The sequence below is a fragment of the Varroa jacobsoni genome, unplaced genomic scaffold (genome assembly GCF_002532875.2).
Source record: "Varroa jacobsoni isolate VJ856 unplaced genomic scaffold, vjacob_1.0 scaffold_621, whole genome shotgun sequence".
In the NCBI taxonomy this organism is placed as follows: domain Eukaryota; kingdom Metazoa; phylum Arthropoda; class Arachnida; order Mesostigmata; family Varroidae; genus Varroa; species Varroa jacobsoni.
Genome location: NW_019213523.1, coordinates 421,274 through 440,987, shown reverse-complemented (window position 1 = coordinate 440,987; position 19,714 = coordinate 421,274). Strand labels below are relative to the sequence as shown.

The window sequence follows — 19,714 nt, the reverse complement described above, 5'->3', positions numbered from 1 at the left end:
GCAACCTAAATCGTCGAGAGCAGATTCATCAGTTAGTATCTGGCATTGTTAGATTAGCAGCTGTTTATCGGAATATATTGAACGATATAGGGTTGGCTATGAAAGCTCGAAATAATCAGAAAAATCTTTACGATGAGTTTGACGTAAAGATCTATTCAAAAGAACTAACAAATCTTACTAGAACATTTCCATGCCCAAAGCTAAGAGCGAGTAGAGACAATACCGTTTAAGTGATTCTCGACATCATAGATTTTCGGATTAAAATGTTCTTTTGGAACTCCTAGATTAGTCGATAGATTGACAAACATTAACGTCAAAAGTTATCACAGTGCAAAGATCTTTCAGCTTCACGAAATCAAAACAATTCAAGAGGAATCTCCAACAATGAATGGCAAATTATCTATGAAGATAGTTGAGGAGCAGATTATAGAAATGGGTGATTCTTGCATGGGGCTATCATATGACTGACAGTTTCTTTACACAGTCGACTGATGTTATGAAAACAACATTTTTTACGAATACTTCTTTCTAGAATTAATTTCCATTGTACTTCTTTAATATATACTTGTAACTTGTAACTATCGACTACAGACAAGTAGGTCGGTTACATTTTTACAAATGGACTCGTTATTTCTGTGCAGTTTCTTTAAATATGGATGCACGAAGTGTCTTACTTTACTTTACGTTTGAGGTACATGTGACGTTTATTTTGAAATACATTGTCCAGGTTGATTGTCAATTTTGGGGGCGAATGTGGCTGACTTCAAAGCGGAATCCGCTTTGCGACGCTCATCTAAATTTCGAGTCTTGTCATTGGTACTCGGTATTCGAATTTGGTTCTTCCGAGTTCGCGGATCATCTTGTGCATAAAAAAAAATAATGATGTTGAACTTACGTGCCGTCATGTCGTTACCTTTCATCAGAATGCAATGAGCTTTGAGTACAATGGTGGCGCTAATTACGTGATATTATTTACTTTACTCTTCAGGGAGACACGTAAATAGTGGGCAGGAAACGCCTATGCAAAAATGTTGTCAACTATCGGCATTGCAGGTACCCGTAATTTAAACATAACTTCTTGCACTGTTTGTGAATGTGGACCACAAAACGATCCAGACTTTAGTTCAAAAGTTAATTGTTGGACAGCTATTAAAATGATTTTTCGTAGAAAAGGATGATCGTATACCGTGTCGAAAGGTCAATTCAATGCCGTACCAGCAAATGAAATAAAAACCACCACCGAGGTCTGTGAAAGTTTGTTCCGCGATAGCACTGATATGGATCTATACCTGATATACGATCACATTCATAATAAATTAGAATTGCCATGATACGAGCCTATTTCTGAAACAAGTAACTGTCAATAGCCGAGAACCTGTAAGCAAAACCCAATGGCAGTTCTAAAGTAGATCCTGTTTCTTGGCGGCTGAGGCGAGGCCTTCACACGGTAGAAATTACCACGTCTAGGGGTCCACGTTCTAAAGAAATATTGGACAATGAAAGTAGCATAGGTAGCCATGAGAGTTGGCGCAAGCGCATGTCGCCTGGAAATAGCTCCGCTCAGTGGCTATAAGCCACTGCTAGATTGTTTTTATCTGTTAGTGCGGTGCATGCTTGATTAATGGAGAACAGGTGGGCGAACGAGAATGCAGATTTCATGTGATGGTGTCTTTGCCGAAAACGTCACACGCCATAAAGTAAGTGGCTGGCTGACCAGAACCTTCTAATGTCTTTGTATTCATACAATCGTGCTAAACTGAAAATGGGACAGATACCACAAAACTATTATGCTAATTTCAATATTGTTGTATATATACACAAGTTTACGTGTACATAAAGAATGAAAAATTGTCCACCAAAGCCTGATGTACCCCCAAAACAGAACAGTTTGGTATCGAATCACGTTGCGTACAAGAGTCATGTTTTGTTTCGCACACATACACACAATAGAGTATGCTGTATTTAAGAATGCACGTTTCGGAGGTCTTTTGTATGTTATTGTATGGGTTTTCTTAATGTAAAAGTATAACGGACTTTTGACGGCATGATCAGCAGAATTCACCTATGAATAATCAAACACACTAATCTTTATTTCAGAAAAAAAACAGCGAAAATAATCGGAAACAAGCCTACAAAGTAATCGATTGGCAACCATTTATAAGCGTTGTGATTGAATCTTCTCAATACCAGAATCTGTAAAATATTTATTCTTATCGAAAGGCCCATTTATTTAATATAATGAGACGCAACCGTGTTCGCTTACTCGAATTGTTTCACTAGCTGATCTAATTGGTTCTCAAAGCGGACTACAACCGTCTACATTCGTTTAACGATAGCATCGCGAACTACAAACACTTTGGGGTTTCGAGAGAACGTCGTCAATGTGGTTTACTGTAGTCCTAAGGTTAGATTAGGCTAGATTAGAGAAGTCTTCGTAGCTGGCGCAAGGAGGGATTTGTGAAGAATGTAGCCAACCGACTCTGCCTATCTCAAATGGAGTTCGCAAGACCAACTAGCTCAAAATCGGATCTTCAGTTGAAAGAACACTTAGCCTAGTACGTTCTCTTGACAATCTATGCATTTTTTCTTCCTCAATAGCAAGTTGCTTCAAACGAAGAACACGTAAAGCCATGAAGAAGTATGTAATACAAATTAAGTAGTACAACAGTATGTGGTTCTTGATATGAGATCGATTACATAGCACTTACGTCTAAGTATGCTAGAAGCAATAACTCTTAGGAACTTTACGACGAAATTTACTGATTACTAAGCACGAGTTTACAGTAAATCAACACGACTTATCTAATAGATGTTTTACAAACACCGTAATTTTTGCTAGTAACTATTTTGAATCGTTGACGTGTTTGTTGTCTCTAAGCTTACTTAACTTCGATCTCTTCTTTAGACATTCGATTACAGAGGACGACATAGGACAAAAAAGTTTCTATTTATAACAATAATTCACATAATAATAACAAGAAGCCAGCGTAAAAATGTTAGGCAAATCTGGTAAAGGTTTGAGATCAAATTGGTCCAAATTTATTATAACGAGCCGTTCTCTCTCTCTCTCTCTCTCTCTCTCTCTCTCATAATTCTATTCACTCTATAAACATTTACTAACAGAGTGTTTCCGATAATCTTAGAATGTAGCTTAATCCCATTAAGATGTTTTTGGGTTCATCTGATTCGGAGATGTACATTTTTGGCAAACCTATTTTCTAAAAAGCTCACAATTTAAGTCTTTGTCATGTTATGATGTTTTATTGTACCTTAAAGTACATGCATATTTTTAAAACAAGGCATTTAATAACATCAACAGGATTATAGCAACGTGTAAGATCACATTAAATCCTTAAGTGTTCCATTTGTTTAACATTTCATTAATACAATTTTCTGTATGCTTCAGACTTGCGGTATTGATTTTTTCTAAATTTATAAATAGAGAAAATTAAATTTCTCACGTTTTCTTATATGCACATTTACGGTATTTGTCTATCTAAAAATATAAAAGCTGCTGTATTTTGCTACTTGTTTAAAATAAGTTATTCAACAGTAGACACTATTTTCTCTGCATAAATGTATGCGCGTGGTCGTATAGTCTATCGAGCTTCGATTTTTCTCACGTCTAGTCTATCCAAAGCACGTAACGATACGTCTAGTATCGTCCGAATAGAAAATACGAGTTCACCACTAAATAGAGTATCACATCGTCTGCTTGAAGTAATGATTACTTGCGTGCATACATAACATGTATTTGATATGATCGTTTAGCCAAACGAACGTCGCGCGCATCTATCAGAGTTATCATATGACATATGAATGTCTGCTCTACACGCTTACAAAGGCGTGAAACAACTTCGGTAATCATAAGTTTCTCATACAGTTTCTGCTACTACGCTGAGAAGAGATATCGATGTTTGAATTCATTACTCAATTACTAATAATCCCTCGATGTTTCGCGCCCTCCTACACGTTCGACTCATACAAAATAGCCACTTCATCGTCCATTAGGCATGGTGAATTGCAGACAACAACAACATTTTCAATTCACCCACATCTGCAACAGCGGCTGCCGTATGGTGTCGTCGTTCAATGACCTTTGTAATGGTCAGCTAGTGGACGCAAGATCTGCCTTCGTCCGCCGGGGTATATGTGTGCACTTCTATAAGTATGCCTGAATATGTGCAAATGTTGTTGACACCTAGTATTCGACTTGTCGAATAGAGAGGGGACGAATTGAGCCAGCTCCCTTAGAGGCACAGAGTCGGTGTACCGGTGTCTTCCTATCGATCACTGCTTCCCTGAGAACACCGCGCATGTAAGTTTTCTCATTGTCTGTCGTCTGACTCCATTGCGTAAGTAGTATGCAAATATTTTTGATACGTTTTTATTTTGCCTGTCATTATCAAACAACCCAATATGGCTGTTATTACCGATTTTTTTTTTACCAGTGCGTAGATCCCGTGCTTTGGTCTATTCGCTTGCTATAGCTTGATTTCACCTGTGTACGTCTGAGCAGCTGACGGCACTTTCTGACGAGTCACCGCTACGATTTATCCATTCAGATTATAGTTTCTCTAGCCGAGAAGCCATGATTCAGTGATAGGAAACTTTAGAAAAAGCTTGCCAGCGAATTTTCACGAATATCAAAAGGAATACAACCTAAAAGCGAACGTGATTTCCCTCTTTAGATCAATGTGTTTTATGGAGACAACTATCTCCACATTAAAGACTCCGTGACAGTCTAAATTTACTAGACGTTGACCATTGTGTCTCAATCCATGCGTACGGCAATATGTGTATTCAAGGATAGATAGGTCCTAAATGACTATGGCTGTTCAGGTCCTTTTTGTTCCACCTAGTTTCTTGAGTTCGTTGGATCACCTTTGTAGGGTCCATCTTTGTTGTTACAAGGTAAGCAGGCAATAACAGAAGTATGTCATGGAAAATTTACATATAGAATTCAAAATCATTGGCTTAATTTTATAAGAATCCTCTATAAATATAGCTTAGTGTCGTTTACTTTTGTGCGACGCAACGTTTGTATTCGGCTAGGAGAGTGACGAACTTTACTTACTATTATAGACGAATTTTTTGAAAATAATTTCGACTTTAGAGACACGTTGGTTCCGAAGAGCGCTTGATTCCATGATCGTCATCCAAATTACGGCCAAAACGCAGTAAAGTTGCCTTTAATTCCCTAAAGATACCGGAAATATCCTAGCTTAGGAAAGTGTCATTGTCATAGAGCTCGAATATTTGAGGTACTTACACTTATTTCTTTTATCGTAGACACCCTCAATTTTGCTGTGTAGGAGAAAATGTGTGACAACTCATTGTCTCGCCGATTTAATAATCTCTGTTAATTTGATTGGCGATGAAATAGCATATCTTACACTCAAACAATTTTTACCTTTAACTTACAGAGAAGCCTTATTTGAGTTCACAATAAACTACCCGACTCTTTTTTTATGTTCGCGCATGTACACGTTTTATGGCACATGCTGCCAACGTGTCAATTACATGAGTGACTAACATTGTATATACAGTACATGAGTATCATGACAGGTTTGCACACACAAGACCATAGTTAATCCGAATTTGCACCACCATTAAGTACAACGCTTCAAAATGCATTACCGTAAACGAGTATCCATGACAAGAGTCCGCTGCTTTTCCAAGCCTACATCATGATATAGTTTTGATAGTAGTATCTCGTAACTGGGCAGTTATAGTAAGCTGGTAATATAAATGGTTGTGTTTATCCTACTGTGTGACTGCTATGAATATCAAAGTATTTTCATTACCACGAGTGGTCACGGGTTGTTTCAACATAAGAATTAAATTTTCTCATAATTAACATTCCTAACAAACCAACAAATACAGTGAAACTGAAGGCTAGAACCTCATGCCCTTAGGAGGATCTTCAACGTTATATTGGAACAATGTCGAATTCAGACACGGACGTGTGCTGTCGCCAAAATACTGATTACTCCGTCGTGTTGATTGCTGGCTAGGTGCGTGTTGTTATAAAATGCATTTGATGCTAAGCAATTGAGCAGACTCGCCTGCTGGGCCTGTATGCTATACGAATATAGGTACTTTTATTAAGTCAAGGTCGAAAAAACAACGAGCAAACATACTATTTACTTTCTAATGGGGACACTTTTGAAAAAGTAATCTTGCAAGTCAGAGTAGATTTAGCATGTTGTAATATTATCACAGATACAAATATAACAACTTTTTTATGTGTATGCGGATGTTCACATGGCGCGTATGTGGGTACATCTCAAAGCTTTGTTGCTTGATTTAGGCTATGTCCATTATTATGGAGGACAATGACGCGAACTTCTCTACTAACGGAAACGATGTAACCCCCTTTTTATCAGGTATAGGACAGTACCAGTTTTAGGGTCAGATGTCCCGTGATCAAATCGTAGCGTCAAAAGAACGCCACGGATCACACAATGGAGTAATGCCACACAATGGTCACCACTACACGAACCAAGGACATCACGGCATCAGTCACCATTCTCATTACAACAATAACAACCAGCATTCTAACAACGATATGAACGGCCACGGAAACCATCACAACGGAAATAGTAACAACAGGTAACAAACTACGAGCTCACCTATGCTTATTAGAAATTTTCCATTATCTACCACGGTCATTCCGTGCGAAATAGAATAGGAAACCGCGGACTGCGTCTCGTCGATAATATGCAGCACAGAATCAACCACCAGTCTCTTGATCGAAACACAACTGATTCTCGGCTTCTGAACTGAGAAGCTACAGGCTTGATATTGGGCAGTCGCCAAGGTTAGCCTTTCTAAGTGTGTGATGTATAACTACTACATGTGTAGATGACGTACGAACGAATCGCTTTGATTGTGGCCAACAGGCGTGCTTCCTCTTTCCAACAGGTCGCAGCTTAATTTAACTTTCACACAACTTCACACAGAAATAAGCGGGTTACATGCTTACACTAAACCCGCATTGCGTTATTTATTTATTTAAGGCTTTTTTTATCTTAGGTAGCTCGTTTTATGTTTATATTTGGTTTGACACTATATACAATGCTGTTCCTCGACGCGATAAAGCTTCCCTACTTCCAGAAATGAACTAGTGAAGGCCATACATAGCCGATTATTTTTCCGAACATAAGCCTCCAACTGGAAACAGGTCTGAGGATTTGAGGAAACGGAAAGCGGAGTGCACGTATTTCGGGTGATACGATTGAAGAGATGCGCCTTGATCTTTGTAAAAAGATTCGAGTCGGAGTTGAGCTCGGCAGTGCAACTGCGACGTAATCCTTCCTGTTTCGTGTGAATTTTAGCATGGTCGACGAATAAAAGGTCCAAAGTGCTATTTCGGAAAATTAGCTGCCGTTAGACTCAATCGTTGTTGCATTATTAACACTACAAGTGAGGTCAGTGTTACTTGATCGGTTTCAGAAATCAGGCATGGGGTTTCAGAGCCCGGGGGGCCAATCGGCCCCGTCCTGATAACATTGGCTCGACGCAGAATATTTACCAATATCCTCACTGCGTTGCGCGTTTCGGTGGACTGCCATGGAAAAAACCAGAAAGACAATACAAACCTGGAGTTGAAGGGTATGTTATTTTTTGATAAAATTGTCAAACGAAATGTTAACCGTCCAGTTCGTTTCAAGGAAATTATTTCATGAAGCACTAATCCGACCTACTATCCCGGTCAAGTGTCTAGAGCTTAATTTAATATACAATTTTTAACATTGGCTCTAAAATCGTGTGTCCTTTCGTTTGTGCGTTTTCTAATATGCTCTCGCACCGTGTGACAATTACGGGCAGATAAATCGCTGTAATTAGACGAATGGAGCAGAAAAGAGTTTACTAGAAATCCTAATTGGTATTGCTCGCATGCTTAGTAAAAGCTAGAAATAGGCGCAGATTTGTATTCGAACCTAGACTACCTCACATATTCCGTAGGTTAGCAGGCAAACACTTCGACGTTTCTTTAAGAAGCATGACAAAGGTAGACCTATAGTACCAAGTGTTCAGTAAACTATATTGTGACTGCGTATACGAAAATATCGAGCATTGTGATCGATGCTTCTCAGGTATGATGAAATTAAGTGACGGATTTTAAGTGATCTTTTTTTTTCGTTTAATTCGCAGACTAACAGAAGAAATAGAAGACTTTTTCAAGTACATAACTCCCACTAGCGAAGAGCACGCAGCACGAGAGTCCATTGTCAATCAATTAAAGGAACTTATAACGGCGAAATGGCCAGAGGCGGAGCTTCATGTGTTCGGCAGTTTCCGGACAAATCTTTATTTGCCAACGGGGGACATCGATTTGGTTAGTATAATAGCTGGCAGTTGTGATAAGATGCTGTAGAGTCATATTCTAATACTGACCTGATAATAATAATAAATCATACGCAATAAATATCGATAAAAAAAATTCACTAGGACTAACATGAAATTAGAAATTCCTTTCTGCATCACTTTGTAATCGAGTAGGAAATATATATTATGCTGTTGAGAGCTATCGTATACAACTAGTCCAAGCACTAAACCAAGTATTAAATCATTTAAGTTAAAACAATGATTTTCCATATATTCCTCTCCTTATATCAAAGATAAGAAAGAGTAGACCTAGGGTCGGTGACCATAGGATGCAAAACATTGGACTTCATTTTCGGACTTTTTTTACAAGCATAATCCGGAATGCTAGACTCAATAGTGTCTTATTTTGATACCATGTTAAGATTTGAGCATTTTTCCTGTTGCCGAGATTTTGAAAAAAAAGACATTTACTAAGATGATTGTCTGCTGAGCAGTCAAAAATCTTCAGCTTCAGCTTCGGAATTTTTGCCACCGTAATTTTTGTAGCATAATGTCGGACGCTGTCGTGTGCTATTAGTTGTGTTCACTAAGCCTGGTTACCTGATGAAAGGTTTGTACATCATCTCCTACAAGTGTTAGCAGATCATTTCAGCCGTACTCGACGAATGAAGACTGATAGACTCACAATTTTAGTATTATGGCGGATAAAACCTGTATTAAAGCACTAAACAGAGATCATAAGTCTGCTGTATCGTTCATTTTGCATTCGCTCGTAAATGTGATGACCGTTTGCGACAATCCTAAAAAAATCAATATTTCATGTTGAGAATTTGACACAGGTATGTGTCACTAACTTAAGAGCAAACAGAGGTACAAGCAAGCATCTCTAAGTCTTTATTTCTTAGCTCGCTCGAATCATGTGGCGCCTAGTAGTCCCATAGTCTTACGTTAATACTCTGACCGAGCTGAACTGGTATAGCATTTTTACATATAGCAAAATTAAATGTTAATACTACAGCTCTAAAAATTTTATTACGCACCTTTCCATAGGGCCTTTTACGAATTTTATTTCAGTTTGTGGAAGATTTTTTTCCTCACATGTTTTGAACCAACGGCTCACGATGCTTTTAGGTAAATCCTTCTTCATCTTATAGAAAGACTATATGGTGAACTCTTCCTTCCGGTGTAGTTCTGAAATGGAATATTTGTAAATTGCTCGAATTTGCTGATTATCCGTAGCTTACTGTAGTCTGTGAAAAAGCTAAGTGACCGTATTCACTCAGTCTCAGATTCCATGAAGTTCAGGTGTTTCGAAAACAAGGTATCGTGAGTATGGCGCCATTGTAAAACAACACCATTTAAAATATGAGATTGATATTTCATTAAGTTCGTGCACACCGACCTAATATACTCAATTATTGTTTGCTATTACCACACATGTGCTTATAGTATCTAATATAAATGTTTCTGCGATTTCTACGATAACTAACAAGAATTGGTAACAAGTTACTATTGTAAAGTTATTTGCTACAATTTTTTTCGGTTAAGTGGAAAAATGGTGACTTTTGGCTTAAGTGGTTCATAGTAATAAAATATCCACCGTATCCTCGACATATGAATCATAGTCTCCGATTGTGTAAATACTTTTTTAAAATTCAAGAATAGCTACTTGCTTCCATAAAGGGGTGTAATGTTAGTATGAGTAACTTATAGAAGGATTGATGGAATATGAATTAACTAGGCGTTCGATCGGATGAATATCCATTTAAGGACTAATTTTAATGAAGAATTGAGATATGAGGAGTTATTTAAATCACAAAAACGTTTCAACAGGAGATGAGAATAGGAGATTTCAACGGAAATGATTGCTGAAGAGCGTAGGTTAAGATGCATGTACAAGTAAAAGATTTTTTCTTTTTGGATTTACAGTGGACAATTTTAAAATTAAGTTCAGTTTTTTTTTTTTTAATAACAGATTACACGTTACTGTATTCCCTAGAACCTAATAAGGAGCTTGCTTGAGCATATATCCTAGCCAACATCTGGAACAGAGTAATAGAGTAAACGATTGACTAGATCATTGAATATATGTGATTGCTGTATTTAGATAAGCGCAGCAGGCCACGTTGGACATGACACGAATCATAGAATACGCCAATACGATAACTGCAGCATGATGGTAGAACTGTTGGACCGTTCCAATATGAGAACGGAATGATTATAATAGACTGTAACTTTGTCTTCCGTCAGGTCATCCAGGGTAGTTGGGGTGATATCCCGCCGCTGTTTGACCTCGAACGCTTCTTGGTGGAGCAAGGATTTTGCGAACGTTCTACTCTCCGAGTACTTGACAAGGCCACTGTACCACTGATCAAGTTCCGGGATAGAAAAACAGATATTGCCGTAGACATCTCCTTAAATCAGGTAAGTAATGGTCTCGTGGTATGCAAGTTCTGTTCCCAAAAACAACTTCAACGATTTTTCTTTTTTTTTGCGGGGGGGGGGGGGGGGTCTCTAAGCCCAAAAATACGGACTAAACGCCGAGGACTAGAGAAGAGAACATAGCTATTGTTTAAAACTTGGACATGATCAAGCCGCTCTTCACGAATTCGATACCTCCTCGTGCCCCGCTAATAATCAGGAACAATGACATACATGACTTTGCAAATATCAGTCTATTAAGCTGGGCCATAAGTAATATCGCTGTCAGCTTAATTAATAATCCAAGAGGGCGCTTTTTCTTCTGTAAGTGTTCAATGTATGACATAGTATTGTACAGTATGTCATATTGTACAGCCTACGTCGAACTCAAGCTATAAAAATGCATTTCCTGTAAAAATGTACATTTCCGACATTTGTTTCTTTTTTTTTTTTCGCTTTTTGTCGGAGTCAAGCAGCTGCCGGTATGGCCCGGCATGTTTGTCCTCTGTGCGCTAGCAATTGCAGGTTAGTTTGCACATCTCAATAATGGCATCTTAAAAAAACAGATTGAACAGACAGCGCAAATCATCGTCATCCACGACAATGCCTGCAGAGGTCGCACATGGCAAAGGCCGTGAACCGTCGTGCAAACGGCGACGAATCACCACTACCTTTTCCAATCACTGGCCAGTTACATTAGCAATGGTACACTGTAATAGTAGAGCTTGCATTAATTCTAGCGGGCTAACTAACTTCCAGAACAATATAGTAAAATAACTGCAGCATGGCAATAGTATATTTTACGAGAAGAAGTCTCTAAAAATTGATCGATTTCTCCACGTCAGACCGCAGGATTCCAGCCGACAGTTCAAATAATGGGAAAAGGTCCTAAAAAGTAATAACGAATGCTCGGTAGATTAATTTGATGGTAAAAGTTAGATGGAATGCTGTCTTTTTTATTGAAGGGAAGACTACGTTGTGTATATTCTTTATATGTTACGGAACAAAGTGCATGCTGAGCTACGAAGTTTCAGCTTGATCAGATCGATCGATTTCCAGCTCAGTCATGACAACAACGCATCGTCTCTAACTGCAGGTTGTATAATCAACTATTCCACACAAATTGAGTTTATGATTCTATGTTGTACTGTATTGTTAACATTTTAGGTGAACTGTATTAAGGCGGCGGATTACATCTTGGATTCCACCAAACGCTTCCCTTGCCTTTCGCCGCTCACAATGGTGCTAAAACAATTTTTGAGTGAGCGTAACCTGAATGAAGTGTTCTTTGGCGGATTGTCAAGCTATAGCCTGGTCCTTATGATTGTGCGTAACTTAACAAATTATATTATACAAACGGACGAAGCTCACGGTTCTTTCGTCTATTAGAGGTTCTAACGTGTATAGAGTCGACGTATGTTACTTTATAGTTGGCATTTTGCCCTCTACCTTACAGTTGTAACTCTGTGTAGTGTAAAGTGCCAAGTCAGATCAAATTAATTCGCTTATCTCTCCGCAGTTTTACATACCCCCTTCTGCTATTTTTATAGCATTGCTTTCTTAGAAGGAAAACACCTTACCAATTGGCACTATGTTGGTTGTTTAAGAGTACTGTATTGTTCATTTATTCTTCGATTTTTTGTCAGATAACCTTCCTTCAAATTCACGAAAAGCAGGAGATGGTGACAAGTGAAAAACCTAATCTCGGCCAGCTTCTGTTGGACTTCCTATATTTTTTCGGCATAAAATTTGAATATGAGATCTTTGGTAAGTATTCTACTGAATGTAAAGTATATAAATATAGGCAAAATAAATATTCTTAGGCAGATTATATTTCATACATTTAGTCCTCACAATAATTCACCATGCGAAAACGCTGGCTTGGTTTGCCGCGATAATGGGAATTATCGAATTTAATCTAAAGTGTGTTAATATTTTAAAGCCAAAAATCACAATGATATATATAGTACGCGACAAATAAACTTATGTCTCAATCATAACGTCTTTTACTGCCGTTAAGCATTAGTGCGCGAGAACTACGATTAAATAAGAGAGACATCCAAGAAACAGCATACAGGGTTTATGCGAGAGAATCTTTCCAAACTGATAGAAACGATCGTTGCTAACGAAAAATTGCAGCTCAGAAAATAGTTAACGTTTTTTTTTATTGTGTGATAAAATAAGTTTAATATTGTTATAAGTAATTTTTTTTAAATTACGAAATACGTATTACTAAAGTAGTCCGGGTATTAGACTTAATTTGCAATCCTTTTGTTTTGTTTCACTCTAAAAGAAATCAGCCTTTATATCACGAACTCCACGATGCACTTGATCTCGATGTTTCGAAAAAACCTAATCAGCTTAATAGGACATATCACTTTTCAATCCTTTTAAATGACGGCCTATACATTGCCAGAATGGAAGAGGTTTGTCACTGGAAGCGGGAACAGCTTCCTGCTTGCAGGCAAGCGCGTTTATCTATACAGAAGATTGTGCATTCTCAATAATATTACGGATGTACGGGCATAATTTTCACACGTAGAGTGTACTTCCAATGACCTCTCTTAGCTGAAAATTTTTGAAGAGTTTTCGATCGTGCTGCATGGAATTTCATTTGAAATATTTAGTTCAACGTCCGAAGATTCAATTTGTCATATTGATTTTTAATCTTAGACTCTGAGATATAATCCACAAAGACAACGAACGGTGCTGTCCAAAATTCAATTGACGTATTCGTATCATTGACGAAACTAAGGAATCGCACCTGAATTACCTGGTTACGGAATCCTCTATAATTTGCTCCTGAACCTTACTTTAATTGGTACCGTTGTACTTGACTTTACTAGACGTATATGGAGTTTCGGAGCATTGCTTATTTACTCTTAAGTCTGAGCTCCTTCTTAAATTGAATGAATTTTTAAATTTTATCGACATGTGCGAATGTAACTCAGTCAGGAAAAAGGGACTGTACTTGGCTTCAAAGTCTACGGAACGGCTCATTCTAGCCTGCCAACGGTATAAATACGTCTCAATAAAAAATCATTCATTACAGGCTCTTTTTTATTTACTTAGCCGAACATCTATGTCCCTTATCAAATCAACTGAAAATATTGAATGAAATGTTTGACTCAAAAGTGTTCTTGCTAAAGAATTATGCTCGCTAAACTGCTGCTGAAGACCTACTGTAGGTTAACTTTCTCGACAATATAAGTATATGAATGCTTATGTTATTGACAAAAACACCCTTTTAGCTGATGCTTAAGGCATCGTCGGAAAGGCCTGTGCTAAAAACTTGACTCTGAAGCAGGCATCCTCGCGGACACAAGGTAACTTCAACAAAGTTTCCTAATCGGACATTTTTTTTGTTCCCTGTTTAGGTTACTTAATGGAAAAGTTTCAGCTACGTAACGGCAATAAAACGAAATTTCCAAAAACAGACTGACCCACAACGGAAGATATCTCTATGATATATTTTCATGGCTCCTTATCTTCATGTTGCTTGGCACAAATGTTGCGCTCTAAATAAGGCCTATCTTGAAAATGATCAAAATTATTTGGATGTTCAGACCAATATTTTGTTTTGTTTGCTACAGAAGTTCACGAAATGTGCAGTAAAATATTTCCGCACGATATTTGCCATACGCGCATTACATTTCAGGCCTTCGAGTTAAGCAAGGCGGTAAACTGGTCAAAAAGGAGGATCTGCGTCGTGACATGGTCTACGCTTTGGCTGGTGCGATAAACCCAGCTCAAGTGGGCATTAATCCCTCTCCGCAATGCATGCTCACCATTGAAGATCCTGTAACGCCTGGAAACGATGTCGCCAGAGCCTCGTACTCAGTAGGCACAATCAAAGAGGAGTTTAGGCTTGCTTATAATTATCTCCAGAAAGGCGTTATTGAAGAGCGGGACCCCACTCATAGGTACTCTTGGTGTTATCAGATATATTCTAACAGACCTGCTCATCAACCTCAAATGTATAGAAGATAGATAGACACCCTAGGTATAAAAGTCCGTAGGTTTTATATCCTAATAAATACATCTATACATTCGTAATTTCAAATAAATGTTTTTCGAATTTTACGTTCGTTGTTGCCGTTAAGCGCTGTTCTATTTGTAGATCCAAACTGCTATAATCAATTTTATATGTAGAAGCCTCTCGCCAAAAACCAATAATATTTCTCATTTGCCATAGCTCGCACTTGGTCATCTATCACTGACCCTTAAAGGGTAGGAAGCTGGATCTTGTCTTTCACCAGGCCGGCGAATCATGGTCCGTCCCCCGTGTTCCTATACCAGGATGTTGCGCATGCTGTCAAAATGTACACAAATATTTTTTAGGCACACGAGATTAATATATAATAAATATATAGAAAACATCACCCAATTATACATAATGGAATGAATAGAACTTTCCGTGAGGTGTGAGAGAAATCCAAAAGCTTTGAAAAATTGTGAATTTCTCCTCTGCAGGCGCCTACTTTATTGTACCTCGTGCTTTCTTAGTATTATTAATTACGCTCTGCAACTTGGCGTTACAGCATACTGGGTCGTATTATCCGAGTGACGGACCCGGTGGTATACCAGCGTCTTCGTATACGGCACTGCCAACGCAACCCTGACTTGCGCGCAGCAGCCAATAACAACAACAACGGCAACAACAACAACAACAGCTTCAATCAAGAAATAAAGGATATGAGTCTCACATACGATAACAATATTGCCACAGTGACAACCAGTAATAACGCTTACAGCAGGATGAACAGTACAGGTAATCATAAAAATGGTGGAAACAACAGATCGAATGGAGTGCATAATGGATGTTCGCCAGGGCGGAAATCTGGGGTAGGCCCAAATAAAAGACGAAATAACAGTGAAGTGGCACGCGAATCAAGTTCATCGGCAGTGATATCACCGCATGATAACATTGCAGCTGGTGGCGATAGCCATTCCACCGTCTGTTCGCCGTCCGGTACCTATCGCCGTCCCGCTACGCCAACGTGTGGCCCTAAGGACATCGCTTTGGCTACTAGTCACCATCACAGCAGGCAGAAAAATAAGGATCAAAATAAAAATCTGTCAAAAAACCACGCTGTCAGCGAAGATAGTGATCAAACCCAGGACGGTGCATCAGTAGTAGAACGGGCAAATGAGCGATTTACATCCGATTCAGCATTTGCCACAGAAGATTCGTCGAAAACAGCCTCGGCAGCTTCTGGGCCAACCACTAATAAAAAGACAAGCAAAGACCTTAGCAGCATTGGCAGTTTCGATATTCAAAACGGATGCGCTAACGAAAAAAAAAATGAAAAACGTTCATCTCACTCCGCCAGTAACAACAACGACAAGCAAAATATCTGCGCTTTCGCATCTTCAAACCAAACGGCTTTTGACAGTTTAACTTCTGATTCGTCATTAAATTGGATAAATGAGAGCACCGTCGCGACTGGCTGCGACTGTGACGGTAGTAGTATTACTATTACTGCTACTGGCGGGGTTAGTGAAAGCGTCAACAGAACCAATCACCACGCAGCATCAGGCGTCGACCATCAGTTATCCACAGGTCTTATACAACATTTGCAGCATCCGGTGGAAACCATCCGGCGTACGCAAGAAAATCACTTAGAAGAACAAGAGGTATGCATCAGCGATATATATGAACACATAGTACATTCACGACTTTCAAGGCTCACACATCCTTAATACAAATTAGAATCTATGTTTAATATTACTAAAATCTGTATATATGCTGTATTTAGGAAAAAATGATAACCAGCTGATATATGCAACAATTTATATATATAACAACATAACAACAAAAATACAACAACTTCACTGATTGCATTACACTTGGCCTAGCGGGGTAACTACATGTAGTTTCCTGTTCCCAATGGCCAAGTACGTAATACTGCTATAAGCGAACGTTTAATTTTTATATTGTCTGTGTCTGCGTGTTTCAGATCTTTGACAGAATTATTCTCGGCGATGTAGATGAGCCATAAGTAGTTTTGTGCCAGAAATCTGTGAACATTTCGCTCCGATGTGGCAGTTAAAATGACCTGAGTTTCTTTGTTCGTCTTTGCCGAGACATCGTCTGCCCTGCTTCCTGGTGATAACTTGTATATATGCTGTATATAGGACCTAGAAGGAACGCGTGATAAGGAAACCAGAATTGTTGTTCGGAATTCTCGACCTTTAAACTGAGATTATTCTAGTAGGCCTTACGGGGCACACGGTTCACGAGATGAACAAGAACTCTATTATTATTATTATTATTTGAATATTTTAGTATCTTGTTGCTGGGTAACGTTCTCTATTGATCTAACAATATTATACTATTAGGGACTATAAATGAGGACAAAAAAGGAAAAAAAAATAGAACCTAATACAGAATACGACCAAATATTGCAGACACATTTAGCTAGCGTACATAAATTGTGCCATTTATCTATGATAGGGATTTCTCCCGGAGGCACACAGACATTCGAAAAATAGGAGGTGAAGTGTAAAATGGTTCACTGGCCTCAAAAAAATAGATTTATTATATATTATATATTATTATGTGTGAAAAGCGCCGCTTCGATAAAGAGGTTGATTGCCTGCAGTGATACCCATGACATGTTCGTATTAGTGCATATGCACACATATAATACAAACAGATAATAGTAATACTAACGGAAACGAATCGTGCTTCAACAGAGATAGTTCTGAAGTGCTGACATAAGTTTACCAACACAAAAATAACGATTCCAAGTACAAACAAAAAAAAAAAGTAGAAAACGTCCTAAAACTCGTTTGACTCATTTTCGTATTGATATTTTTGATCTATTAATTACTTAGTTTCTTTCGAGAGTGTTCGAAGTACCCGTCGTTGTAAATTACAATATTCTGCTCCTAATTCACCTTAATGACCGTGCTTCTAGAGCAGAAAGTGTTCTGTAAGGAACTAAAGAGACGGTAAAATAATCGCGAAAGGTGATAGGTCGTACCGCCTAAAACAAAAACGTCCCCCAGTTACCCAGAACATCACCTCTATAAAAAGACATGTCTATATAAAAAAGATTTACCCAACCGAAGAGATGAAAGATGTATCGAATGAGATACCCATGCTTCTATATTACGTCATGATTACCTCGATATTATTATTATTACTATTGTTATTTTTTCATGATAGGTTTGCAAAACAGATATATAGAACATACTTGGCTGGCGTACATAACACAAACGCGCAAAGGAATGAATCCTAATATTTTCAAACGGCGTCTGAACATAGACAACATGTCATTTGTCAGCTTCTCCTTTTCGCGCTTCTGTCAATAAAGACCGAGATTTATAAGCGGTTAAATGTTATTGCCGAATGGCAATTAGATGCATATATTAGATACCTCTGGCGGATCCCCCCTTTGAAGGTCATCGTCAGCAGTAAATGTACACTAAACAGGAAACGTATGCAGGGCTTATTGTTTGAATTGTCCAATAAGTGTATGGAAACCCGATGAATTTTTGGCTATATGCAGAGGTAGCTAGGAACAATTTTGCCATTCATCCACAAGCGACCTGTTAAAGTTATTATTGTTGTTGTTTCGTAATTCAGAGGTTGTGGACGAAGCTGAAAGGAGTTGGCCACAGCGAGCATGCTCGATACACAATTGGTGACAGCAAACACGGTGGTGACAATCATCTACCGATCTATGTAGCAGACTGTAAGGATAAATGTAATGAAACAACAATAGGCATAATAATTCTAACGCAAATGATAAAATTCGACGTGGCGGGACAAAAAGGAAGCAACACAGAATTCGAGCATTGGATATACGAACAACGACAAAGCACAGAGACTAAGCTTAAGCAGACATCGCTTTGTTGCTTTTATGCAACAACAATTAATACCCAGACATAAATATTATATGAAAAGTACACAGTCTTATTTATATAGTCAACATAAATGTATTGCTAGATAGAAAATATAAACAAATCTGAATAAGGTCAAAAGTAGTTCATCTGTAAGTTGTTATAATGAAAATCACAAGCGTTCGTCTAATGCTGGATGTACACGCTAAGAAACCCTGTCTTCCGAAAAGTTAGGATAAAGGCTCAACAACACTACTATCGCTCAATTAAATGATCCATTGTGCATCGAGAAATGTGTGCATTGAAACGTAATGAAATTGAAAACGCAGACGGCGCTTATATTCAGGTTAACTAGTGAACCATCATAATATTAACAGAGATTAACTCTCAGAGGTAACGTTCGAATACGACCACATCTAACAAAAATATAATGGCAATTCCATTAAAGCTATATGCATAATGATTTTCATACACTGTAACCACATACAATATAATATCCGTGTCCTGTCTCTGGTGCACATGGGAAACAAACACGTCGTCGTAAACACGAATTTAACTATGGGTAGGCATAGCTTGAAATTAATGGCCGGTTAGCCGTGTGTAGATGGTGCGTGGTGATCTAACCGAACAACTCTAATCAACGTAAAACGAAAAAAACAGATACGCAGTCAGCGACACGAGTAATACCATATGCGCACACAATATTATATGGTTTCAATACTCTGTTGTTTAGCGAATAAAATACTGTTAGAGTGTGTAATGATCACAACAGGATTCGGAAAAGAGCGAACAAAATGTGGTGTTTGACGCAAATTTTCAGTCAAAGGTTTTCTGCGGATTTCATTAAAACAATTCCCCCATCCGCAGTTTTTCCTTACCTAATGAGTCCATCTTGCGAGAGCACAAAGCTAAGAGCAAACAGGAACAGGAAACGAATAAAACGGAACATAACTAGCACCAAGACACTTTGGGAGCAGTAGAGCTATAAGAAAATGCACTTGGTTGTGATTAAGTTGAAAGTGAAATAGAAACAGAAAGAACAGAGGTGAGGGATGTTAAAAACTACATGACGAGCTGCAATAAAATATCATCGGCAGATTTCATCGTA

The 19,714-nt window shown here is 38.3% G+C and overlaps 1 protein-coding gene and 1 long non-coding RNA gene across 3 annotated transcripts in view; one reads left to right on the top strand and one right to left on the bottom strand.

The window, feature by feature from the left end:
- The window catches only part of LOC111262016 (uncharacterized), a 26,220-nt gene extending 19,445 nt beyond the window's left edge, over positions 1-6,775 (bottom strand). The window contains exons 1-2 of the long non-coding RNA XR_002681330.2: positions 6,636-6,775; positions 5,078-5,200 (exon numbers count right to left, since the gene is read on the bottom strand). This is a non-coding gene — a long non-coding RNA (uncharacterized LOC111262016). The remainder of the gene's footprint in view (positions 1-5,077; positions 5,201-6,635) is intronic.
- On the top strand, positions 3,042-19,714 carry LOC111262010 (uncharacterized). Of its 2 annotated transcripts, XM_022835958.2 has the most exons (11): positions 3,042-4,318; positions 5,919-6,017; positions 6,390-6,615; positions 7,459-7,617; positions 8,161-8,344; positions 10,585-10,758; positions 11,923-12,081; positions 12,402-12,522; positions 14,414-14,678; positions 15,297-16,392; positions 16,716-19,714. In XM_022835958.2, the coding sequence occupies exons 3-11, from the start codon at positions 6,419-6,421 to the stop codon at positions 16,755-16,757; spliced, it is 2,397 nt and encodes a 798-aa protein (XP_022691693.1). In that variant the 5' UTR covers positions 3,042-4,318; positions 5,919-6,017; positions 6,390-6,418; the 3' UTR covers positions 16,758-19,714. The 2 variants fall into 2 exon arrangements, with proteins under 2 accessions (XP_022691693.1, XP_022691692.1); XM_022835957.2 differs by lacking the exon at positions 5,919-6,017.